At 50.6% G+C, this 26,708-nt stretch overlaps 1 protein-coding gene across 1 annotated transcript in view; it reads left to right on the forward strand.

Annotated features, from left to right (window-relative positions):
* Nucleotides 1-26,708, forward strand: part of LOC144735124 (rhophilin-2-like) — a 58,700-nt gene that overhangs the window by 6,960 nt on the left and 25,032 nt on the right. The window contains exons 2-4 of the mRNA XM_078617541.1: nt 6,417-6,532; nt 17,211-17,339; nt 25,295-25,427. Of these exons, the coding sequence (XP_078473667.1) occupies nt 6,417-6,532; nt 17,211-17,339; nt 25,295-25,427 (378 nt within the window). The remainder of the gene's footprint in view (nt 1-6,416; nt 6,533-17,210; nt 17,340-25,294; nt 25,428-26,708) is intronic.

Consider the following 26,708-nt stretch of genomic DNA (forward strand, 5'->3'; position numbering starts at 1 on the left):
TAATCTACCTTGCTTCCTGACCGAGGGTCGAGTCGGACTTTGAAGTACCTGTTAGCGGGCAGCCGCGTGAGCGCCTCTCGGGCTTTCCAATCACAGCGCGAAAAATAATCGGGGCTCGCAGCGACAGAAGTGGCTGCGGTGTCGTAAAATCACAAGCACACGCGCTGTTGTGGGCAAAGGCATCGATCGCATTCCACCCGCCCCATCCCCACCTCTAGTACTCGATCAGTGTGGCTATGATGCTCCCAGTGACGGATAAACATAAATATAACATCTTCTTGGTTCTTTCGGTAAAGTCACGTAGAAGGGAAGTAATAAAATAATAAAAATAAAACATAATAAAATAATTCTCACGACGTTTCGGCTTTAACGCAAGCAGCCGTCTTCAGGTGAAGAATGACGGCTGCTTGCGTTGTAGCCGAAACGTCGTGAGAATTATTTTATTTTATTATGTTTTATTTTTATTATTTTATTACTTCCCTTCTACGTGACTTTACCGAAAGAACCAAGAAGATGAATCCCTGCAGTCACGAAAGCTTTAAATCGAAAAAAATATAACAGTTTGCGGGCCACGTGGGCAACGGGCCTCGTTTGGCCCGCGTGGGCCCTGACCCCTGAGCTAAATTGGGACTTTGGACATTGCATTGACGTGACCTCCACAAATGACCCCAAAACGCCCCAAGAATATCTCGAGGTAGACGATGGGCAGCGTGGGCGCGTGCGCTCTCGGCAGTCTTCAAGCCACGCCGTTACGATAAGCAGTGCTTTGGTCAGAATCGGAATATTTATTTATACTGGAGGAATAGGATGAGTTGAGCTATGAAGCTCTTTTTTAACAGATGTCTAGTAGTTTCACGGATACTATACTACTTTTTTATTTTGCCAAGTAAGGGCCCACTAAGCTATATATATTTTTTTCAGAAGCACCCTGCTTACCACATTATAGCCCAACGAGAAGTGGCTTATCATCAAATTTGTAGCAGCCAAATACTCTAAACGGGAAAAACTGGAGGTCCCGGAGAAACATCCATACGATCACGGAGAGAGAGAGAGAGACACGCAAACTTCAAATATACAGCAGCAGGCGTCAGGGTTGGGATCGAACCCACGACCTCCTGTATACCAGGTGAGGTAGTTGACATCTCACCACCGTGTCCAGTATACCAATCCACCGCTGCTGGATGAGGGTCCTCCCTCGTGCCGTGTGGATTGTGGGAACGTGGGCGGTTTGTTTTTGCCAAACTTCACCACCAACGCTGGTCAATGCGGCTTCGACGAAGGCGTCGAGCAGCGGCGTGAGACCGCGCCGGCTTGCCGCGTCTCGCCTTGCCCCGCCAGCAGCCCGTAGCAACCCGCCGCGCGTGACGTTTGCCCATCCAGCGCTCACCCAGGCTCAATAATAATAATAATGAATGATTGTTTAGTGTCTTAATGCGCCGCCGCCACAAACGTTAAGTCGCTCGCTCGGCCGAAGACGGATCGAATCCGAGGTACGTGACGAAGCGTAGACAGACAGCAGCCAGGTAGTGAGCTGGTGCCAGAGGTCGCAACCGGGTACCCGATACCCGTACCCTACCCGATACCCGGCCGGGTACGGGTACCCGTTTGCGACCCTGGTGCGGCCGGGTACGGGTAAGGAATCAAAACCCGTTTGCGACCTCTGGCTGCTGCCAATAATTTCCCAAGCCCCTGCGGTCCTCTATGCTATCGGCCAGTTAAAGAGAGTGGGGCAAAAACGTGTGGGAGGAAACCGGAGCACCCGGAGATGGTGGCAAGATGTTAACTACCTCGTCCGGTCTACAGGAGGTCGTGGGGTCTATTCCGATTCCGACCCTGACGCCTGCTGCTGTATATTTGGAGTTTGAGTGTCTCCCTCCCCGTGGTCACGTGGATATTTCTCAGGGGGTCCTCGGTTTTTCCCTCCATTTAGAATCCACGTGCGTTTAGAGTATTTGGCTGCTATCAATTTCGACGCGATAAGCTCCTCCGTTGAGCGATAGCTTGCGAAAGCCAGGTCACTTCTGAAAAGGAACTCTACAGCTCCGTGGGCCTCACCGGGTAAAATATAAATAGTTTGAATAGTTTAGTTTAAAACCCACGCGTGCAAGGTGGGGGGCGGCGGGAGGGGGGTGGGGCGGCAACAACAACCCGTACAGATGGAACAGGTGGAGATCAGTCCGCGCTGTCGTTCACAACATTTTGTGCGGTGATCCACCCACCCTGGCCGCTGCTTCCACGCCGCTGCATCGCTTGGAGGCGGCCGTCGTGCGGACGGCGTAGCCGCCCACCGGTCCGAAGGTCGGGCACGTCGCGGGTGGATCTGGACATCGCCGGGACCATCAACTTGCACTTCGTGTGGTCAGCGGTGTTACTGGTGGTTATTGGCTCTGTGATAGCGAAGGCATTTTATAATGTTTGCCCTTCAACCACCGCTGTTTGCTCGATCTGCCGAACCCTTGATTGTCGTTCGCGGGGTAGTCGGCACTTTTCTCTATCGCGTAGAAGAAACGGACTCCACCGTGGTGCAGTATTGCGTGCGCGCAAACTCGCAGTGTCACTGACACCACCAGCTCCAAAAGAAGCCAAGAGGTGGTCATAGGGGGGTGGCAGGGGGGGGGGGTCACTCAACAACAGGGCAAGGTGGGGGGTGGAGGGACTCCCAGGCGCATACGGCAGCAGCAAACATTGAAGACTGCACCACAACGATGAGTCCCAGTGAGGACGAAGCCCGGTCTACGGGTTATGTGCCTGTCTCCCCTGCCGCCTGTTGTTGGGGTGGCCACATTGATGACTGCACCACACCGATGAATCCCATTGAGGACGAAGCCAGTCTACCTACGGGTTGTGTGCCTGTCTCCCCCCCCCCCCCCCCCCCCCCCCGTTGCCTATTGTTGGGGTGGCCACATTGATGACTGCACCACACGGATGAGTCCCAGTGAGGACGAAGCCCGGTCTGCAGGTTGTGTGCCCGTCTCCCCCGCCGCCTGTTGTTGGGGTGGCCGCGACTTTCTTGACGTCCTGTGAGAGAGAGCTTCGCCGCTGATACAATTCCTCCGGTCCAAGTAAATATTGTTATCTGACGCCGTGAGTCCGGTGGCTCTCAAGTGACAGAATGGGCGCCACGTCCTGGATAAGGCCGAGACCTCTTGTATGTGAAGCTGCTGCTGCACACGTGTGTGTGTGTGTACTGTGTGTGTGTCTGTGTGGGGAGCGGTAGTGTAGCGGTTAGCGCGCTGCGCTACAAACCTGGCTACCCGGGTTCGATTCCCGCTCACGGCCAACATCAGTGACGATTATCTGAACCCGTCCTGGGCCTCCCCTAGGTCGACTCGGCCTCAAATGAGTACCTGGTGCGATGTGTAAACATCGCCACTAGGGAGACAAAGGCGGCCGGGCGTGGTGTTGGCCACCCACCCCCTCGTGTGCAGTGCCGGCCTTCATAGGTGCTCGCTAACAGCACTTGCCCCTACAGTCTGTTAAGGCTATACGGGGGATCTTTGTTGTTGTCGGGGTGGGGGAGCGGTGGTGTAGCGGTTAGCGTTGCTGCGCTACGAACCCGACGACCCGAGTTCGATTCCCACTCGCCAGTGACGATTGTTTGTATCGGTCCTGGGCTTCCCCTAGGTTGACTCAACCTCAAATTAGTACCTGTTGCAGGGAGACAAAGGCGGCTGGGCGTGGTGCTGTCTACTCACTCCCTCTTGTGCCGTTCTGGCCTTCATATGTGCTCGCTAACAGCACTTGTCCCATCAATCTGTTAGGCTATATGGGGGATCTTTGTCTTTGTGTGTTAGTGTTTCTGTTGTGATGGGATTCCTCATTTACAGATTTCAATCTCTGTAGAGTGTTAATAAAGAAGTAATGCCCCCTCATCATAAAATCGCACCTTGAAGTCTTACTTTTAAGGAAAAAAAAACAGCTGGACACCAATTGAAAGCACGGCAAATAGCAGAGAGAAAACGTTCACAAATAACACTGGTCAACAAAAAAAAAATTCTGGCCTGGACTTTTGCAGCTGTTCTAGACTAATTTCAGGGTGCTGATTCCAAATCTGATCTCAGATTTGCTCTATCACATCTCATTTTATGCTATCGGCATACCCCATTTTCATTGATTTTAGCCGAAATTAACTTTGTCACGTATGATTGCAAGTTGTTGCGAGTCAGTGACTGCTTTAGTGTTAAAATATGGTGCTGTATTTTTAGGATAGTGTGTTTATAATATCATTTTATGTAGATATCCACATTTATTTAATATTTTTCAACTGCAGTTTTTATTGAAAATGCAATATTTGATATCTCAAAAACCTGTGATAGACAAAAACTGATGCCAGATTTGGAATCGGCACCCCAAAATTACCTTAGAACCGTTGGAATACCTTATGCCAGAAAAAGTGTGTTGACCAGTGTTATCATCCATGATCATTCCACTGCTGGATAAAGGCCTGCCCTGCGCACGCCGTCGCCCACACAGGCCGATATCATCCTTCCACCTCCTGTGAAAGCGGTGGTGCGATGTTAACTCCCTCGCCTGGTATACAGGAGGGCCGTAGTTTCGATCCCGACCCTGACGACGCCGGCATATTCGGAGTTGGCGGTGTCTCTCACCCCGTGGTCGTGTGGATTTTTCTTATTCCCCTCCACGTTTTAGAATCAACTATGTGCCTTGAGAGTATTTGGCTCATGTAAATTTCTACATGATGAAAAGCCAGGTCGCTTCAGAAAGAAATATTTACGTAGCTCGGTGAGCCTTATTTGGTAAAATAAAAAAAATAGTTTAGATTAATAGTTTAGTTTTAGTTTAGACTGCCGTTCCCACACACCAGTCTCGTCCCATCAGCCATCGTCATCCCTCCTAGCCGTGACGTCCTCCTGGCCCAAGTCCACTCGTGCGAGTTGGTCGACATGATGTCCCCGTTTTTAATTTTGTCAACCACCGCAAGTTTTGTGAGGGGGTTCACACCAGGATATGAATTGCTCAATATATTGATCGACGTGGCGGTGGGGGGGGGTCTGTGACCAAATCGCATGGAATGCAGCCGGTCTCGTCCGATCGGGCAGCGGCGGCGCACGAGTTTGCGTCTTCTCCTCCTGTTCAACTCCCTTCCTTCCCCCTGGGCGTCGAGGAGGAGCCGTGGACCCTGGGATGACCGGGAGAAGGCTTTCCGGCAAAGTGCGGTCTTAACATCAACGGTTCCTTCTCTGCACGGGGATAGAGCGTTGCCCCTTTGCGCGTGTGCGTTTTCTCCCGGCGCTCCGGTTTCGTCCCACACGAATACATGCGCGCATCATTATTTGGCTGGAAACAATCTAGTTTTGAAGTTTTCGTGACTGCAGGGATCCATACCCTTTGGTTCTTTTGGTATAAAATAAAATCTATTAAATCACGACGTTTCGGGCGCAACAAAATATGAATTTGATAAACGAGCGAGGTCTTGCAATACGAGCAGTACGTAGTGTATACGCTTTGTCTGCCGAGCGTCACGTGATCACAACTGATATACGAGCGCTTTGATATGCAAGTGCTTTGGATTACAAAAACGTTTCCATAACGAATTATGCTCGCAATCCAAGGTTTTACTGTATTGCTAATTATGGTGAATGATGATCATTTCACCGATTTTCAATTATGAATGGATAATGATCAATCAATCTAAACTAACTCAACTTTTTATTTTACTTTGTAAGGCCCACTAAGCTATATAGCTCTTTTTTCAGAAGTGACCCGGCCACAAATGATAGCTCAACAAAGTAGTGGCTTACATGGAAATTTGAAGCAGCCAAATACTCAACGCACGTTGATCACTATGTAACACGATTTCTGTTTCTGGGTATTAAGTGTTATTTTTTTAATTGCTTATGCCTAAAAAGTATAGAAAATGGCTATTATTCTCCACAAACTTTGTATTTGTGACCAGGACTTTATGTGAACGAAAGACACAAATGCACACTTTCTCATTGAAAATAGGTACATTTCTAAATATCACTGTCCTGGTCACAAAAGCAAAATTTGTGGGGAATAATAGCCATTTTCTGTACTTGTGAGGCATAAGCCATTAGGAAATAACACTTACTACCCAGGAACACATTTTTTTTTGTTAAACAGTGTTATAAATTTGGAGGGGAAAAAAACTGGAAGACCTGGAGATAAATCCACGTGGCCACGGGGAGAGTGAACATGCAAACTCCAAATATACAGGCATTGGGCTTGAACCCGCAACCTTTTGTATTCCAGGCGAGGGAGCTAATATCTCGCCACCGAGAGAAGATATCGATGAAGATTCAAGACCTGATTCGACCTCTGACCCACACTGTCCTGGGACGTGGCTTGCGACCTCTCGCAGCGATTGCTCCACTCACGACGGTCTTCTCCATTGACGTTTCTGCCCCGTGTCGTCCGGCGTGTGGTGGTTGCAGGGATGCGATCCGTTCTACATGACACGCCGTGGCAAGCTGCAGACGGAGCGGAGGAAGCTCAACGATCAAATAATCCGGGAGGCGCGGCTTCGCGAGGGCGCGCAGAACCTTTACAGGTGAGCGAGCGAAGCGGTGGGGGACCCGCACTCGGCCCTACCCTCGTGCGAGCTGTGGCCCTCCCTGGTGAACGTCGGACGTTGGGCCCATGTTTGGCTGATGCTGGAATGTTGGGCCCATATTCGATTGACGTTGGAATGTTGGGCCCACACTCTGCCGACGTTGGGCTGACGTTACAACCAACGTCCATGATGAACAATAGGTTAGGCGCGCACGTGCGGATCCCACAATCCACCACTGCACAAGTACCCCTCCTGCCGTGATGCCGCATTGCCAAGTCGCGATATGGTTCGAGGGGGGGGAAAAAAGGCGTGCAACTTTTACCGGCGTACGAATCGCGAAAAATCGATTTTCGCACATGAAGAACCCGCGAATGAAGAGTTTCCTACTGTGCCGTACATCAGTTACGGGCGCGCTGGTTCTAATTATCGGGCGTCGTGGGTTAAGCGGGTCGCTGCCGCGTGACCTCTACGTATTCCTACGACACAATAAACACATTGCGTGGCGGCATTGTGCCTCGTCACCCCCTCCCCCAACCCTCCTACGAGGGGGTGAACATTAAGCGCTCGTCTTTCAGCGGCCTAGTTTGCATACTATTTTGCCTGCAAGATGTGGTGGTTGAGACCGGGAGAGTAAATAGGGGGGAGGAGAATGGCTGGAGGGGGTGGAGGAGGAGGGGGATGGAGGAGATGGGGGGGTTATGAGACGAGCAGAGATTTCGGGCAAGGCTTGGGAACGCACACAAACGGTGGAAAACGCCGGAGGGCTCTTTGTCACCAGCGTCCAGAGTTCCGCGTGCGCAAGGGAGGGCAGTGCCGGATTAAGCTAGTGCGGGGCCTGTAACGTATGTTATAAAGGGGCCCTAAATAAAAAAAAACACGTAAATATTAAATCACTAATTTTTTACTTCCATAGTAAAGTCATTGTATGGTTTCATTTTGCTATACGGCCAGATAATACGACAAATCGCTAACCTTAAACACCCAGTTGTTTGTAAAAGCTGAAGGCAGTATAGTACTATAGTAATAGAGCAAGTGCAGAATCACTGAATGGGAATTGATAGCTTGACAGCATTTAGCGTGGGGCCCTTGAAAGTGCAGGGCCCGTAGCTACATATGTAGCTACTTGTGCTAATAGGATAATTCGGCACCGAGGGAGGGGCGAGGGTGGATTGTGCGTGCAGGAGTCCACATCGAACAGACCGTGGTAAGAAGTGGCCTCCGAGCAGCATCGGCGTGGGTGGTTGTTGGTCCGCATGGCTCTTGCCCAGAGGATGAGATGGGGGGGGAAATCCTCCTGCCGAATGAGCAGTCCACCCACTCTCCCCACCCACCCTGCCCAGCCACCACCAATGTCAAATGATCTGGCGATGCGGCGTTGGCAGTGGCGCACAAAGCACGAGCAACACAATTTTTATTTTTGCGCGTTCCGTGTCAATAACAACGGCCCGCGTGCGTTGTGGCCTTAATTTTTTTTTTTTAAACCCTAATAAGGCAACGTTTCAGGCAATTGTGCCAAAGTACACGTAAATATGAAATAAGGGTAAAATAAATATTTAATCAGACGTTTCGGGCAATGACCCTTTTTTCACGTGGGTTATGCATATTCTTAGGTTTTTTCGGTAAAGTCACGTAGGTAAAACATCAAAATTAATGAAAATAAAATAAAACAAAAATCACGACGTTTCGGAGGCAACACAAGTCTCCGTCATCAGGTGGGACCGTCACAGCCGAATTAGCTGCATCAAGTGAGGCAATGATTCAAGATGTAATCCCTTATAAGCAAGTTGAAGGGGGAAGGAGAGGGGGGGGGGCTCATCAGAATGTGGTAGCCAATGAATGGAACGTATCGGGAGGGAGGGGGGCGGGGCTCAAAGACAGCACGGAGTGCTAAGCACAACGCATCGGGAGGGGGAGGGGGGGGGCCAAAAAAATGGACGGCTTGGACGCGGTTGCTGCTGCACACGCCAACACAATGGACAGAGAGGGGGAGGGGAGGTCTGATACACATGATAGACAAAAGAACGAAAATGCCCATGTTTATACCAATGCTGGCTGAACAATGAAGAGAGTACTGTTAAAAAATAACTGGGGATGTTAACACTCGGTAAAGTAAAGTAAAATAGTGCCTGTCAGATAAGATGGTCCAAAAAAGTGTAATTTAGTCTTTTTTACGTGGTTATGCACCCATGTGCTCTGAAGAAGGCTCATGGCCCGAAAAGTCACCTATTTAGTTTCTTGTTAAGGCCGCCACGCACGCACAGATGCGCAGCGTTTATTGACACGGAACGTGTTGAGCTGTTGACGTTTCAGTCTCACGGGGATTTTGGTCCCCACGTTGCCTACTGCACATCCTCGCCGCTTCGCTGAATACGACACGGTGGCGAGATGTTAACTACCTCGCCTGCGATAAGGCGGTCGTGGGTTCCAACCCGACCCTGACGCGTACTTTATTGGAGTTTGCGTGTTCTCCCCGTGGTAGCGTGGATTTTTCTCTGGGTCCTTGGGTTTCCCCCCCCCTGCACATTTAGAATCAGCGTCACGTGTTTAAAGTGTTTGGCTGCTCTAAATTCCCATGTGATAAGCCGCATTACTGAGCTTTCATTTGTGGCCAGGTCGCTTATGAAAAACTGTTACACAGGTCAGTGAGCCTAACTTAGTAAAATAAAAAAAATTAGTTTAGCATGTTCACTCTGCCCGTGGTCGCGTGGATTTGTCTCCGGATCCTCCCGCTTTTTCCCTTCCACATTTAGAATCAACGTGCATTTAGAGTATTTTTTGGCTGCTATAAATTTCCGCACGATGAACAGCCGCTTCGTTGAGCTGTCATTTGTGATGGCCAGCTCGCTTCTGAAAAAGAGCTACATAGCTCGGTGGGCTTTGCCTGGTAAAATACAAGTCTAGTTTTAGTTAAGAATGTGACGGACGGACGTGGATGGGTGGGTGGCGGTGCGTCACTCTGAGTCGCCACGGGCATATAAGCGCAATGGGGCGGGGGCGTGCTGGATAATTTAATAAAAAAAATAGATTACTATTTTTTTTCACGTGGATTATCACTCCTTGCGGCGGTGCCCAGGGTATCTATCGAAACCCGCACATACCAGACGAGTAAGGACACGCGCGCAGTACCACGTGCTCGAATGACTCGGTGTCACACGTTTGGAGAGCGAATGCGGTGAGATGGGGCCCGCCGCCGGCTCGCGAGGAGTGGCGACTCGAAAGCTCTTGACAGCTGCACGTCTTTGTGCGAGCGTGGGGATCTTGAATGGGCTTAGGGTGGCGGTGCAGTTGGGGTGTCTGGGAGACCGTTCCGTGTCGAGACGGGTCCGGTGTCCGAGCGAGGAGAGTGGCCTGATTTTAGAACAATTGAGGGGTTTTTTTCTTGTTGTTTGTTTTTGGCTGTGTCGTACGCCCCTCTACCACCCGGCACAGCCGATGGGTGAAAGTTGTCACGCGGTGAACAAACGTGGCCAATTTATGAGTCGGGTCGATTTTTTTTTGCTTGACGCATGTGGCGCCTTCCTCGCACAAACCCGCCCACCCAAAAAGCGCCATCGTCACACCAATAATACCCACAGGCATACAAATAAACAATCCTACGCGGTTAAAAAGAAAAAATCAAACGCAAGTTGTGGCAGTCAGTCGCATGCTTGCATATACATTGAACTTGTTTTCGCACGGCACGTAGCCCCACCGTGCTCCATCGGAGGTGCGGGATAGTTGTTGTATGCGAGCGTCTAAGAAGGCGCGTCTTGAGCTGTGGCGTGAAAGCGGTGGTGGGGTCGATGGCGCGTCGTTGCATCGGCGGAGGGTTGTTCCAGAGGTTGTGTGGTGCTACTCCAGCACCACGGGCAATGTTGTTGTTGTTGTTGTTGCCGGAGAGCAATCCGCGCACACATTCAACAGTTGAGTTACGGACGTTTCGCTGGTCTTCATCTTCTTGGTTCTTTTGGTAAAGTCACGTAGAAGGGAAGTAATGAAACAATTAAAATCATTCTCACGACGTTTCAGCCACAACGCAAGCAGCCGTCCTCAGGTGAAGAATGAAACGCCACCAAGCTTTGAGCGTATAATTAAGCTGGGTTGGAGGGGGGAAGAAGAGCGCCTTGACAAAATAATTTGCATATCAAGAGGAATTTAGCATATTTATGGGAAATGCGTAGGAGGTGGGCGGGGGGTTTCAAAGTCATATTATGCAGGATTACCGAAAGAACCAAGAAGATGAATCCCTGCAGTCACGAAAGCTTTAAATCGAAGTTTCACTGGTGATTACAACCGGCATCAATCTAATCTAACACAAGAAGCGTTGGCCATGATGAAGGGTTTTCTTTGGTTAGATGGCGTGGATATAAATGTGTCGTTTAACCCGCCCACCACCCAACCACAGACAATTAGTCAGGTTTGTCACGTAAAGAAAACGTAAATTAGTTACTACGTCAGCACATCCGTTGTGTGTTGGAAGACTAAACCCGCAACATTTACAATTTGAGTTAATGGCGTTTCGCTGGTGATCACAACGACAACCAGCTTCATCAGGCTCCTGCTGTTGTGGAGTGACTAATGCAGCCAGCTATGGCTGCAGAGTTTGGTAGTACATGTTGTTGACGTCGTTTATTGTGAAAATTCGGTCACATTTCCTATGACCACTGTTTCATTGCTTTTTTGGCTTTATTTTGGTGATTTTCGAAAAAAAATTTGGTTTGGCCATGTTCGTTTGTTGTAGTACAGAGTTCGACTGATGGCCTTAATCTAAGTTGTCTTGTGGTTGTTGTTGTTTGACTTGCATCCCACTGGGATTTTTGCACAGGGTTGGTGTACGCTGCTTTTTCTGCAATATTTTGCTGTCTTTTCTTGGATTTTCTGTTTGCACAAAGTCACTTTAAGATGTTTTCTTGTTCATGTTTTTGTTTTTTGTTTGTTGCGGTTGCACCCGATTCAAGAGCCGAATGGCTCACAGGGCTACACCTAATAAATGAACTTTGAACTTTGATCAGGCGATGTGGCAGCTTTACTCTTTTTGTTGACATGTCGAGATTTGAGACGTGTTTGACGACACATTTAAATTTCACGTGACATTTCTTTTGATGTTGTTGCCAGTATAAAAGTATGAAAAATAATAATGGATTTCACCCTTTCTGGCAATAAACCAAGAGGCCCTAAGATGTTCAAACACCAAACAGGCGTAACGTTTGCAAGGAATCATGTCTGCGTTAACCAGACGTGCCTGTGGTGAACATGCTAACACAAACATGCTCTGATAATAATACGCGCATTGTCTTTGAAACTGATTGGCGTACACCAAAGATGGCCTTTTTTTTAATCCTTTATATTAAGTTCGCTCGCTTGCTTGCGCGCTGACGACCGTGCAAATCTTTTGGTCGTTTTTTAACCCACTCCCCGTAATCCAATCGAGCTGACATTTTGCACACAGACTCGTTGTGCGTGATAATTTATTTTCGTGAAATTTTTTTTCCAAATTTTTAACTTTATAGGGAATTTTTTTTTTATATTTAATTACCAATTGCTTAATGGTGGCAGGCAATCATCTGACCCATAGGTGGCAGCCATCTCAAGCCAGAGGACGAGAGGACTCTAGCCGCCACGCATATAAAGGATTTATAGTGAAAAACTTTGTTTTTACGGGTTAATTTTTATGGCCTTGTCTTACCACCAGAGAACGCCGAAAGGCGACCAGTACAAACACATTTCGCCGACATTTTCCAAAAAATTACACCGATAAAATTACTCTAAGGGATCGCAGGCATCCTAAGCATCGGAAGCAGCAGAAAATATCTTGATTTGAAGCTTTCGTGACTGCAGGAATCCATACGCTTTGGTTCTTTCGGTAAACTCAAGTAGGTAGAAATAAAATAAATCGCGACGTTTCGATCGCTTGTGTTGCAATCGAAACGTCGTGATTTCTTTTTTTTCTAACTACGTGACTTTACCGAAAGAACCACAGAGCAGCAGAGAATAATTTCCGCGTCGACTGCGAAAACTTGACACAGGAGAAAGCCCTCCTTGGGAACGAGTCTTGAGACTCGCGGAGGTATTTTTCACGCACAGAGAAGTGGCATGAATCGATACATTCAATCTAAGAAAAAAAAATCTGCCTTTTAGCCGTAATCGGCCCTGCTGTTGTGCTATCTTCACCTGGGCCTGCTCGCCCCCTTGCCCGTTGCTACAATCACGGCCGAGAGTCGGCAGCCAGCGAGGGCTGTTCGGGTTCCTGCGTTTTGCTGCGAGCTCCCAGTTGAGCACGAGGGCCTCGTCAAACGGGTTCCGTGAGATCCAGCCGGATTGTTTACGGCTTCCACTGCAAGCGAGCGAGACAATGCCGGTTGGTCACGTACGCGCGTGCGTGTGAATGTGTGCGCGTGTGTGTGGGAGGGAGCGGTGGTGCATCGGTTAGCACGCTGCGCTACGGAACCCGGGCAGCCCAGTTCGATTCCCGCTCACTGGCCAACACCGGGTGACGATTGTCTAAACCGGTCCCTCTCATTCTAGATTTGAAGCTTTCGTGACTGCAATGATTCATATTCTTAGGTTTTTTCGGTAAAGTCACGTAGGTAAAACATTTAAATTAATAAAAGTAATTTTAATTTTTTACCTACGTGACTTTACCGAAAAACCTAAGAATATGGTCCCTCTCATCTCACTCCACTCCCCTCCACGCACTCTCCTACCTCTCCCCTCTCATCTCACTCCACTCCCGTCCACGCTCTCTCCTGCCTCTCCCCTCTCATCTCACTCCACTCCCCTCCACGCACTCTCCTACCTCTCCCCTCTCATCTCGCACCACTCCCCTCCACGCACTCTCCTACCTCTCCCCTATCATCTCACTCTACTCCCCTCCACACACTCTCCTACCTCTCCCCTCTCATCTCACTCTACTCCCCTCCACGCACTCTCCTGCCTCTCCCCTCTCATCTCACTCTACTCCCCACCACGCACTCTCCTGCCTCTCCCCTCTCATCTCACTCCACTCCCGTCCATGCACTCTCATACCTCTACCCTCTCATCTCACTCTACTCCCCTCCACGCACTCTCCTGCCTCTCCCCTCTCATCTCACTCTACTCCCTTCCACGCACTCTCATACCTCTCCTCTCTCATATCACTCCACTCCCCTCCACACACTCTCCTACCTCTACCCTCTCATCTCACTCCACTCCCCTCCACGCACTCTCATACCTCTCCCCTCTCATCTCACACCACTCCACTCCACGCCCTCTGCTATCTTAGCGAATCGTTAAATTTTTGCACGCCTACTACAAGTCGATTTAAAGTGAACACTCGGAAGTCTAACCTCTTTGGGGTCCCTTTTGATGGCCATACTTCACCACGCTGGTTATTGCGGGTTGGTGCAGGAGTGGGGACAGGGTTGGGGGGGGGGGCATCGGGGCTGCTCAGGACGCACCTTAGCTGGCCACGGCCGGGAATCGATCTCGGGCTGCCTCGCCTGCTCATTAACTTTTGCTGTTGCTGGGCCGCCTTATTTGCCGTGTCGGGAAGGGAGCGGCGGCGGCGGCGGGGGGGGGGAGCTTTGTACATCACCTGCCCATCGGCCCCCGGGGCCCTTCAGAGTTACGGCTCTGGTGGTCATCAAGGGCCATTGAGGTGTCGCACATTGGTGCCAGGCGGTACAGCCTCTCGCTGTGTGTGTTTGTCAGAATCAGAAACGGTTTTAATCGCCATGAAAGTTTGCACATACACGGAATTTACTATGGCCGGAAGGTGCATACGTTCAACATGTAGGAGCGGTAGTGTAGCGGGTAGGGGCTGGGACGCTGAGCTACTGACCCGGCGGCCCGAGTTCGATTCCCGCTCACGGCCAACACCGGTGACGATAATCTGAACCCGTTCCTGGGCCCTCTGTAAGGTTTGAATCGGCCGCAAAAGAGTAGCTGGTGCGGTGCGTGGTAAACATCGCCACTCGGGAGAGACAAAGGCAGCCGGGCGTGGTGCTGGCCACACACCCCCTTTTGTGCCGTGCCGGCCTTCAGAGGTGCCACTTGCTAACAGCACTTGCCCCAAACAGCCTGTCAAGGCTATACGGGGGATCTTTGTCTTTTGTGAGCGAGACGGCTTGCTGGCCAAGACAAATCCATCGGTATCATCATCATGATCAATATCATCATTATCAAGATCAGTCATCATTATCACATTTTAAATATTGTGATAATTTTCTTCATCAATATCATAGTCATCATTTTCATCATGTTCAATATCATCATCACGGTCCCCCTCGTCACCGTTTTTGATACTATCGTGTGATCATCGCAAGCCATGGTCCATCTGCCGTTGAATGAAGTCCTCTCTCTTGTCATCGCCATCTCAGCGATGCTACAATTTTTCTATTTTCTGAGCATTCGATGCTGGCGGCCGATTCAGCCACTTAAAAAAAAAACACGAGAGAAGCCCCCCCCCCCCCCCCCCGACCACCTCGATAACTTCCCGGTTTTATTTTGCCGAGCAAAGCAACGGGGTTGGCGGATCGTGCACAGATGGAGCCACCGAGCGCGCGAAGACATCGTCAACCTGCGGGGGAAATTTGAGACGATTTCGAGAAGGCTGTCCAGCAAGTAGGTTGCTCGTATCTGCCAACCGACGGGATAACCCCCACCCTCCCCCTCCTCCCAATCGTCCTGCGGAGCCGTGCGGTGCGACCCTCGGCGTGTCCGTTGTCCGATGTTCCGTCTCCCTGCCAACAGCAGGACAGTGAACTCGGTCGGACGGCGATTCTTATTTCTTGCTGCTAGGTGTGGCTCCCCCCTGCCGGACCTCCCCCCCCTCCCTGATGACCCCCACCCCGTGCCTCTTGGCACGCTGCCAAGTGACGGTGTGATCGGGATAGGTATCGGTTATTGCCGCTGAGCAGGCGTTGTTTTCAGGGAGCCACGGTGACGAGATGTTAACTCCCTCGCCCTGGTATGCAGGAGGTCGTGGTTTCGATCCCAACCCTGACGCCTGCTGGCTGTATATTTGGAGCGCGCGTGATCTTTCTCTCTCCCCTTCCGGTTTTACCCTCCACGTTTTAGAATCGACATCGCACGTTCTGAGTACTAGGATGCTACTTTAAATGTCCACGTGATGATGATGATGGGCCACTTCGTTGAGCTGTCCTTTGTGGCCGGGTCGCTTCTGTCAAAAGAGCTACGCAGCTCGGCGGGCCTTACCTGGTGTAATAAAACAAATAGTTTATATAGAATGGAAATAATAAAAATAAAACCTAATAAAATAATTCTCACGACGTTTCGGCCACAACGCAAGCAGCCGTCCTCAGGTGAAGAACAGGTCTGTCGAGAAGACAGAGTGTGAATGACTCTGTCTTCTCGACAGACCTTCTCGACAGACCTGTTCTTCACCTGATGACGGTTGCTTGCGTTGTGGCCGAAACGTCGTGAGAATTATTTTATTATGTTTTATTTTTCTTATTTCCATTCTACGTGACTTTACCGAAAGAACCAATAAGATGAATCCCTGCAGTCACGAAAGCTTTAAATCGAAAAATAGTTTTAGTAACATCTCTCACGTGCCTCCCACCGCTGCCCGTTCTCTGCGGAGACGGCGCGGCGAGTGGTTTTTACCCTGCGCCATGGCGCGCGAGCCCAACGAGTCGCGGGGCATCCATCGCCGGTGCGCTCCGGTTTGCCAGGGTCAAAACTGGTGGGTGTGGTGTCCCTCGCCGAACCCTGGCCAACTGTCTCGGACACTCAGCAAACGTGATAGTTGCTGCTGCTGGTGGTGGTGGTGATGACGACAATGCTGCTGCTACTGCTGCTACTGCCACTGATGATGGTAGGCGCGCATAGCCAACGTCGCCCGGGCAGTGGCGGCGAATTCTTCTGCCGTGGACCTCGAGTTCAATTCCCAAGTGCGGCTGACATCGGCGGCGAATTATACACGAACCGGTTTCTGAGCCCACTCCTTCACTGACCAGCGTGGTGCAGTATGGGGGATGGGGAGGCAGGTGCTTGGGACCGTTCAGATATTTGCTCGCCACCCAGAACTTTCCGGGGTGGTTAAGCGTAATAGTCTCTCCATCTAAATCGGCTCAAGCCTCCCATCAAAAATTGTGACTTTTATGCGGCCCCTCCCATGGTGAGCAGACTCCTAATCTCATCATCATACCCGGCCGCACCAGTGTCTCAAACGGGCTACCCATACCCGTACCCAGCCGGGTACGGGTAGCCGGGTATCGGGTAGGGTACGGGTATCGAGTACCCGGTTGCGACCTCTGCCCTCTGGCCTTAGGGATCTTCCATCCTGGCCTCCCCTCTCTCTCTCTCTCTCGTTCCTTTCTCTTTGTCCATTCATTAGTCCATCCATGACTCTACTCTCCTCTCTGTGGTGTGGCCACGGGTGATGCTGTTGTTGCCATTGTAACAATAACAAAAAATGTAGCAATTGCCCACGTGTTCAACGTGTCCGAAATGCACGTGCAGGATTCGTTTGGTTAACACGGAGGAGGCTTCCGCGACCAAATATGATCCACAAGAGGTTTTTTTTCGGGGTTAGATCGAGTAAATGTAAATGTGTCGTTAATCCCGCCACCACCCGACACGGCCAATGAGTAAGGTTTGTCACGGAAACAAAAACAAAAAAACCTCTTCTGGAATCGTGGGCCTTCTCCCGAGCGGACAATCGATATCTCTCCGTGTCCCCCGTGTGCGGCAGGGCAACCAACAACACGAAGGTGCGCGAGTCCGTGTTTCTGGAGCTGAGCTTCGTGAACTCGAACCTCCAGCTGCTGTGGGAGTTGCTCTCCCAGGTGAACGGCTCCGTCGATGTCTACCAGCCAGAGAGGTACGGCCCGGCCGCGATTCACGCCACTCGGCCGCGCTCGGTCACTCGCTCGCTCACTTGCTCGCTCACTTGCTCACGTGCTAACGCGCTCGCTCGCTCACCCACTCGCTCGCGCTCTCACTCACTCGCTTGTCGCTTACCCACTCGCTCGCGCTCTCACTCGCTCACTCACAGGCTCACACACTCACTCAGTCACGCTGTCACTCACTCGATCACGTGCTAGCTTGCTTGCTCGCTCGCTCACACACACTTGCGCTCTCTCGTTAACACGCTCATTTGCTCACGGGCCGGGCCTGTGCCTCGCGATACTCACCATCCACCGTGAAGCCGATGGCGTGCAGTAACGACTAACGGCCATGACTCGCCACGGTATTAACCGGGGCGGCCGGCTGGATTCGAACTGCGAGCCTCTGCATGTATATTTGTAGAGCTTCTTTTGCACTGTATGTTGCAAATCCTGCTAATTAGAGGTGTGGGGGGAAGGACGACAAAACTATACACAAAAATCCGTTCTAAAGTATGTCTGCAACAGCAAACGGTGAGAGAGGACCATCAGGGAATTAATTCCAGACAACTGGAGCTGTGACATGGTCTCTGTGCGAGTCTGCGGGTCTCTGTGTGAGTCTATAGGTCTCTGTGCGAGTCTGTGGGTCTCTGTGTGAGTCTATAGGTCTCTCTGCGAGTCTGAGGGTCTCTGTGCGAGTTTATAGGTCTCTGTGCGAGTCTGAGGGTCTCTGTGTGAGTCTGCGTGTCTCTGTGCGAGTCTGTGGGTCTCTGTGTGAGTCTATAGGTCTCTGTGCGAGTCTGTGGGTCTCTGTGTGAGTCTATAGGTCTCTCTGCGAGTCTGAGGGTCTCTGTGTGAGTCTGTGGGTCTCTGTGTGAGTCTATAGGTCTCTCTGCGAGTCTGAGGGTCTCTGTGTGAGTCTATAGGTCTCTGTGCGAGTCTGAGGATCTCTGTGCGAGTCTGCGTGTCTCTGTGCGAGTCTGCGTGTCTCTGTGCGAGTCTGCGGGCGTTTAGTCTATGGGGGGCAGTGAAATCCAGACGACCAGAGCCGCGACAGAGAGGCGACGTTCGCCCCCTGATCAGGTTCGGGAGACGTCGTTTCATCGTACACAACATGTGATGAAACGGCAGAAGCCCCTTAAAAAGGCACACACAACAGCGTAATTTTCATGAAGGGGGAATTTTGAAAAAACATGTTGACGTGTCCCTCGTCGTTGTTTCGCTCATACCTGTGATTCCTCAGCTATGAGTGGACCACATTGTTGTGCTTTCTTTTTACAAACGACGGCTCGGCATAGTTCGCAACCACAGCAAGTATTTCCCAACACCCCCCCCCCCCCCCCCACAATTCTGCTGATGATACCCTGACGGTCAAAGCCAGCCCAGAGAGATGCAGAGTCACCGTCGTAGTTGTTGTTGGCGGTGAGTAGGATGAGGAGCATCGTTGCCCCTCTTCATATCAAACCTCAAATCCCCACCAACAACCCTGCCGTCTGAAACCAAGATGCCCGCTTTGTGAACGCGAGATGTTAACTCCCTCACCAGGTATACAGGAGGTCGTGGGTTTGATCCCGACCCCGATGCCTGCTGTATATATGGAGTTTGCGTGTCTCCCTCCCTCTCTCTCTCTCTCCCCGTGGTCACGTGGATTTTTCTCCGGGTCCTCCGGTTTTTCACTCCACGTTTTAGAATCGACAACGCCACGCGTTCGGTGCATTTGGCTGCAATACATTTCCGCACGATGACGGTGAGCTATTGTTTTGTGATGTCCGGGTCACTTCTGATGAAGAGCTCGCATCGCTCAGTGGGCCTTACCTGGTAAAATCAAGTTAGTTAGTTTTATCAGCCAAAGTGCACCCCCCCATGCCACCAAGTCGCGCGAGTGTTGGGGGGGGGGGGGGGCTTCGGGGGGGGGGCTTCGGGGGGGGGGGCTTCGGGGGGGGGCGGAGGGGGGGGGGGCGAGGAGGGGGAGGGGGCGGAGGGGGGGGGGCGGAGGGGGGGGGGCCAAAACCAGAGCCCCGTACCGAGGAGCCGGCGAAGGAACGGCCGTCGTTGGTCTCTGCTGCCCCGATGCCGCCAGTGGGGGGCCGCTCCCAACAACCGCGTCTCGACGACGACGACAACAACAACCGTTCCCCGACGACAATGAAGACGACAACAACAACCGCATCCTGACGACAACAACGACAAAAATGCCGCGAAGGAGGAGGAGCAAGGTGTGGGGATATCTCCTTCATAAATTGGAATGATGGGGGAGGTGCGAACCGTTGAGCACGTGTCACTTATGCCCCAATGCGACCACGCGTGCTCTGTGCTCTGGCGGAACGAGCCGACTCCTCCGCTCGGCTACCGTGGAAAGACTCGAAGAACTAACCAAACCATCGTAGGCCCCCCCCCCCCACGTTGCTTTTTTCTTTTTTCTTTTGTTCCAACGGCAAAGCGAAAGGTGGCGTAGCGGAGTGTACGAGCCGCTGCTGTGGCGGCGATGGGCGCCGTGACGGGCGCGCGTGCCGTCGTCGGTCAGGGCTTGCGTCAAGGCCACCGCTCTTGTTAAACGCCGATTGTGGCGGTAGCGCGCACACGCCCACGCAGCAGCAGCGCCCGTCCGCGAGCGCGCACACGCGACGCTCGTTTAGCGGTTTAACAGTCCGCGTGTGTGTGTTTCCCCGTTGCGATCCGGATTGAGTCGTACAGCGTCGGTGGGGTTGGACGGGTGGTTGGGCTCCCCCCCCCCCCCCATCGTTCCAATTTGTGAAGGAGATATCCCCCACACATTCCTCCTCCTCTTTGGCGGTGTTGGTGTTGTTGTTGTTGTTGTCGTCATGTGGTTGTTCTTGTCATTGGGTTTCCGATCGCCGACGAATGGAACGTGGCGCGACGTCGGATGTGCGGACGTCCAAAAACCGTTACAACACCAGCTCGGGCAAAACTTGCCGGGCCCAAAAAACCTGTCCGGGGGAGCGCAAGCTCTGCTTTTTGAACGTCAAAAGCCTCCCCGCTGCGCTTTCGGAGCGAGCGGGGGGGGGGACGTTCGTCGGGGGGGAAGGTTTCGCCACAACTCTGGCCGTCGCCTGACGAGGTTCGTCGTACTCGCGATACTCGGGATTGTCAAAGTTGTCGTGGGTTTCGTCTCCAACGCACAAACCGGCGTGTGCTGAACTAGTAACTAATTTGCACGTTTCGTTTACGTGACGCGCGTTACTGATCGGCTGTGTCGCGTGTTGGCGGGTTTAACGGCACATTTATATCCACGCGCTCTAACCCAAAAAAACATTTATTATGGATAATATTGGTCGCAAAAGCCTAATAGTACTGCGTGTGTTAAACTGACCCGAGTTGTAACCAAGGTCGGACATCTGCAGGTAATGAACCGGTCCTGGGCCTCCCGCAGGTCGACTCGGCCTCAAATGAGTACCTAGTGCGGTGCGTAGTAAACATCACCACCGGGGAGACAAAGGCGGCCGGGCGTGGTGCTGGCCACCCACTCCACTCGTGCGCCGTGCCGGCCTTCACAGGTGCTACTCGTAAACAACACTTGCCCAAACATTCTGTTAAGGCTATGCGGGGTATCTTTGTCTTTTGACGCACTGTCAGATGGAGAAGGGCACAAGTGTTCTTTGTTGGCCCCGTTGTGATTTTAAAGGGTGAAGGGAAAAAAAAACACCTCGGTATTTTTCACCGTGTAAAGGTTTTATTGAACCTCTGTGAAAGAATAACATTTGCTTAAAGCGAGGCACCTTTGTTGGTAAGCCCCGTATTGACATAATCGTGACATTTTCGCCACCGCAGCGGTGCAATAAAAAAAAATTGTCATCCGAGTTCGATTCCAGGCCACGGCTAACGTCGGGGTGGTGTGCGACCGTCCGAACCGCTCCTGGGTGACCTCCCCCCTTGGACAAGCCGCACTGACCAGCGTGGTGAAGTACGGCTGTTCAGCGTGCGAGTGTGGGGAGCGGCGACGCGGTGGTCGGCCGTACAGTCATGGGTCATCCCCTAAGGTTGACTTGGCCTCAAATGAGTACCCGGCGTGTTTAAATATCAGCACTGGGGAGACAAAGGCGGCCGGGAATGGTGCTGGCTGCCCCCTACCTTCTTGTGTGCCCTGCTGGCCTTCATGGGTGCTCGCTGAACAGCACTTGCTCCAGCAGTCGGTTAAGGCTATGTGGGGGAGCTTTACCTTTGTCAGCGCTGGTGATGTTACGTAATTTGTGCAATTGGTAGGGCACGAGACGGGGTATATTTTTAAATCCTTTATATTAAGTTTGCTTGCTTGCTTGCTTACGACCGTGCAAATCTTTCGGTCGTTTTTTAACCCACTTCTCGTGATCCAATCGAGCTGACATTTTCCACACAGACTCGTGCGTGACAATTAATTTTCGTGAAAAAAAATGTCCTAAATTTTACACTTTAGGGAATTTTTTTAAAATATTTAATTACCAATTGCTTAATGCTGGCAGACAATCATCTGACCCATAGGTGGCAGCCATCTCAAGCCAGAGGACGAGATGACTCTGGCCGCCACGCATATAAAGGATTTAGAGTGAAAAACTTTGTTTTTACGGCTTAATTTTTTCATTCTGATCTCTGCGGGTAGCAGTGCAGCATCTTGTGTCAGAGAACAGCCCTGGAAGTTGATGTCACAGAACTAGTTCTGAGTCCGCCTAAGTGTAGGGCTCTTTATTCACACCGCGCTTCAACTTTTATCGTATTCTTTCCCATCTCCATCGAACCAACATTTTTTTCGAAGTCTCAGAAATGGAACTCTTTAACCAAATTAAGTGAGAACATTTCAATTGAATGGGATTCAACGTTTTGTTGTTTGTGTAGTCACAGGCGGGAGATGGAAGTCCAACCGGCGACCTCTCGCTTGCAAGTCCCTCTCTCTGCCTCCGCCCCCCCCCCCTCTGTCTATTTAAGGCCACCCCACAGAGACGATCACCCCTCTCTGTTACCTGTGTTGCTACCGCTATGTATGTATCTTGGTGATATCTGTCTGCTAATATGTCTGTCTATAGTTTTCTGGTTAGATTTTACGTCGCTATTTCATTATACCTGATGATGATTGCTTGTGTTGCAATCGAAACGTCGTATTCTATTATTTAATTTAATTTATTATTTTATCTTTAGACGTGACTTAACCGAAAGAACCAAATAATAAGTCCGCTAGTGTACTGCTCATATATGATAATTAACCTAATTGTGTTTTTGTTTATTTTTTTTACACATTACTGAGACGAGGCATACAAATTCCACAACTGAATTATTTTCAGGGGAGTGGTAGCGCAGTAGTTGACACGCTTGCACTATGAACCCGGTGGTGGCCCGATTATCGAAGGTAAGGGGGATTGGGGGGGGGGGCACTGGGTCGGAATTACATGACCATCGAAATGTCCACAAAGCCCTTAGTGGGATTCCACAGCCAACCGCAGAGTCAACAAACCCCGGACTCCTTGGGTCAAGTCTCAGCTGGGATTACGGACGACTGACCGACCGGCCAACTGACAGGCCGGCTGACCTGACTGGCTGACCGACCTGAATGGCCGACTGGCCGACTGGCTGGCCGGCCGGCTGACTGGCCGGTTATTTGCGGCATTACCGTGACCCCGAGAGCAGCGTCGTGCCGGTATCGTTTTTTTTCCTCGGTTAGGGATTGTCAGCACGGCGGAGCCGATGAGTGCGGCCGATCCAATCTGCGCCGAAATTTTCACGTTGGCCGTTGTAAAAAAAAAAGTTTTGGTTAAAATGAATTTGTTGCAAAAAATATATATTCGTCTGCAAAAGTGTCTCAGTTTTTATTATTTCGAACTTGAACGTTGGTCGACGGTGAACTGCGAGTTGGAACGAAAATCCCCGAGCGCGATGATGGCTACTGCCGCCACCCCGAGACCGCCGTGTGACGGCACAAAGCATTCGCCGAGGTCACCGATGTGGCTGATGTGATTTAATATTGGACCCCCGATACTTTGCGTCCATGAGATGCGTTCTCTCTCGGTCGCATTGCGCTCTCTGTGCCAGTGGCACCGTGTTGACGAAGGACATACTTTGCCATTCGCGCAGTTGTTGTTGGATTGGTTGAAATCACGGTTTTTTTTTTTTGCTGTAGTTAACCGGGTTTGTACATAAGTATGTTGAACCTCTTTCACGCCGTACGTGGCCAACTGCGCTAATCGGAGGTGCGCTAATCGGAGGTGCGCTAACCTGGTTACACCATATCTATGGGGCATTTTTTGGAGTATGAAAAATAATGAACAATTAGAATAGGTTTTACCTATAACCACATGACCCCGAGCTGTAAATGCTCAGATACTTGCATCGTCTTTGTGCTGTTGGCCTTTTGGTGTTCTCTGGTCTGACACTTGAGGCAAGGCCGTCTCTGATGTAGGCCAATCAGTTTCAAAGACAATGGCATATATTATCAGAGCACGTTGTTTGCATATTTTGCCACAATTACGTGTTGTTAATGCAGACTTGACACCTTCTTCCAATATTTGAACATCTTAGCAGCTGTTTTATTGCCAGAAAGGGTAAAACCTCCTCTGATTACACCGATCTATAGTGTAACCAGGTAAACATCGAAAATGGGGGATTCGTTACTCAAATTTACCAAAATAAAAAACAAAACTTATTTTTACCAGGTAAGGCTCCACTGAGCGACGTAGCTCTTTTTCAGAAGCGACCTCGCCATCACAAATGACAGCTCCACGAAGTGGCTGATCACGTGAACATTTATAGTGGCCAAATGCTCTAAACGCACGTTTCTAAATGTTGGAGGGAAAAGCCGGAGGACCTGGAGAAAAAGTCCACGCGACCACGGGGAGAGAGAGACGCAAACTCCAAACACACAGCAGGCGTCGGGGTCTGGATCGAACCCACGGCCTCCTGCACACCAGGCGAGGTAGTTAACGTCTCCTAGCCACCGTGGCGCCCAAATGAACCGAACCAAACCGAAGCGACTTGACACGGGTGTGCCATGGTTCTGTTCGGCAACAAAACAAATCGGTGAATGTGCGACGCTCGGTTTACGGGGCTCGCCGTGTACCCACTGGTAAAAACCAAAAAACGCAACACCCCGGTTAATGTTTCTCCTTAAGGCAAACAAGAATGGCTTTGGGGGAAAAAACAAGCTGGTAGGGCCTCCCCCAATCCATCCACGCCCGGCATTCGCTTCAAAACCGGAATTTATATATATGTACACATATACTGTGTATCAGTGACGTGTGCTGAGGTCAATGGCTGGGGAGGCACTGGCTTGTGTCAGAGCCAGATTCACACACTGAGGGGGGGCGTGTCCTCACTGAGGGGGGCGTGTCCTCACTGAGGGGGGCGTGGCCTCACTGAGGGGGGCGTGGCCTCACTGAGGGGGGCGTGGCCTCACTGAGGGGGCGTGGTCTCACGGAGGGGGCGTGGTCTCACGGAGGGGGGCGTGTTAGACACGTCCCCCTCAGTGAGACAGATGTGATAGCTGCCTCCTCTGGTGCTTTTTCATTGCAGTTTCATGACGAGACCAGCGAGCCTAAATATCTTTATACACATACGTGAAATAAGTTACCTGGAGTATGGAAGGCGAGGACATGAAATGAATGGGTCTACAAACATTACATTGGTGGCATACTGAGATAGTAACAGGCACGCGCTTATTGCCCGCGCTCCATCCAGTTACTGAGGTGTTGCGCAATCAGAGGGGAGGCTGAGCTCGTTGCTGCCTCACCTCTCGACTCTTCCTGTATTTGCAGCGGAGCTCCGCGAATTTGGCGATTTTTGACGATAAAAAATGATTGAAATAGTACAGAAATGACATTTATACCACAGATCAGTGGAAAAATCTTCATATTTATTTAATTTGATTATTTTTTACTTTTCGCAACCGCTATTTTAATTGGAGTATGACAGGTGAGGCTCTGCCTCCCCTACCTCCCCTGACCGCACGTACCTGCTGTGTATATACACACAGGGCGCTTCAAAAAACTGCAAACACTTCTGAGAAACTGGCGACAATGCCACAAGAAATGTGCCGCCTGCCTGGGTTCTGGAGACCACCACCTGGGGACGATTCCAGGCCACGCATTGACAATGGTGGCGAACAAGTGGAGACTCTTTGATTTTTCGAAGCTATGAACATTACATTTGTTATCATGTTACAGTGTATTATCATCCGTTATTTTTCCATTAAAAACGATAGTCACTCTATATAAGTGTTTAAAAACATGTTTGAAGCAGCTTGTATATACTGTGTATACTGTGTGTGTGTATATATACTGTGTGTGTGTCTATATGTACAAGGGTAACGGATAAGAGGCAGAGCCCAGTAATGTCTCACTTGTGTTGCTCGCCGGCCTCCGCTGCTAGACAATCGGAATCTTTGTTTATCCTGGAAGAATCCGATGAGCTATGAAACTCTTCGTTTATTTCTCTCTCTCTCGGATGTCCAGTCGGGGCGGATGGGCGAGAGTTGCGTCGGCAAACAATACGAATGGACGATACGGGGGGGGGGGGGGGGGGGGGGGGGGGGGGGGGAAAGGACGTCTTGCAAGCGGAGAACCCACAATTTACCACCCCCCGTCCATCCCACCACAACAGGGTCCAATCATCCCCTCCGGGGTCGATCAATATGAGTACCACTTTGTGGGCTCAAGTCAACGGCTGTTGTCCTCTGGACAAAGCGGTCCCCTGATGATGGGCTCGCCACGTTACGACCCCAGAGACATCGGCCCCGCCAGAGGAATGTGGAATTTCCACCACTGTCTCTGCAGGGCTGTAAACGGATTAGCATCACCGCTCGCCCTCACCGATGCTCACGCTCATGTGTGCCAGATCTCGTTTGTCGGATCCCCCCAAAAAAATACTCGCGATAATGATAGAATTTCATTAATCGGAGGACAATTTAAAAGTTTGAGCGATTTTTTTTTTTTAAATGTGCCATGTGGTCAGTGTTGTGTATTCGTTACTCCCACCTCTACGGTGTTGCCATCTAATATTATGATTTCGTCTTCCGCCGTTTCAATGCAATATATATGTTTGTCACGCGCAGTATCCTGTGTAGCCAGCTACCCAGCTAGATTCGGTGGCGATGGCCCGCAGCGGCCACTCACTGTGGGGTTACTGTTGTGGTGGTGGAGATGAGTCCAGGCAGCAGCCAGCCAGAAAAAAACACTCGAGGCATACATTCATTTTTTTTGATCGAAGTATAATAATTATTATAATGACTGTATACTCTTTGGTTTTTTTCGGTAAAGTCACGTGGGTAAAAAATAATAAAATTAATAAAAGTAATCGCTTGATACAATAAATTTTAGCTGTGACGGTCCCACCTGATGACGGAGACTTGTGTTGCCTCCGAAACGTCGTGATTTATTATTTTATTTTTA

Source organism: Lampetra planeri, chromosome 54 (assembly GCF_965212315.1).
Source record: "Lampetra planeri chromosome 54, kcLamPlan1.2.h2, whole genome shotgun sequence".
NCBI classification, from domain to species: domain Eukaryota; kingdom Metazoa; phylum Chordata; class Hyperoartia; order Petromyzontiformes; family Petromyzontidae; genus Lampetra; species Lampetra planeri.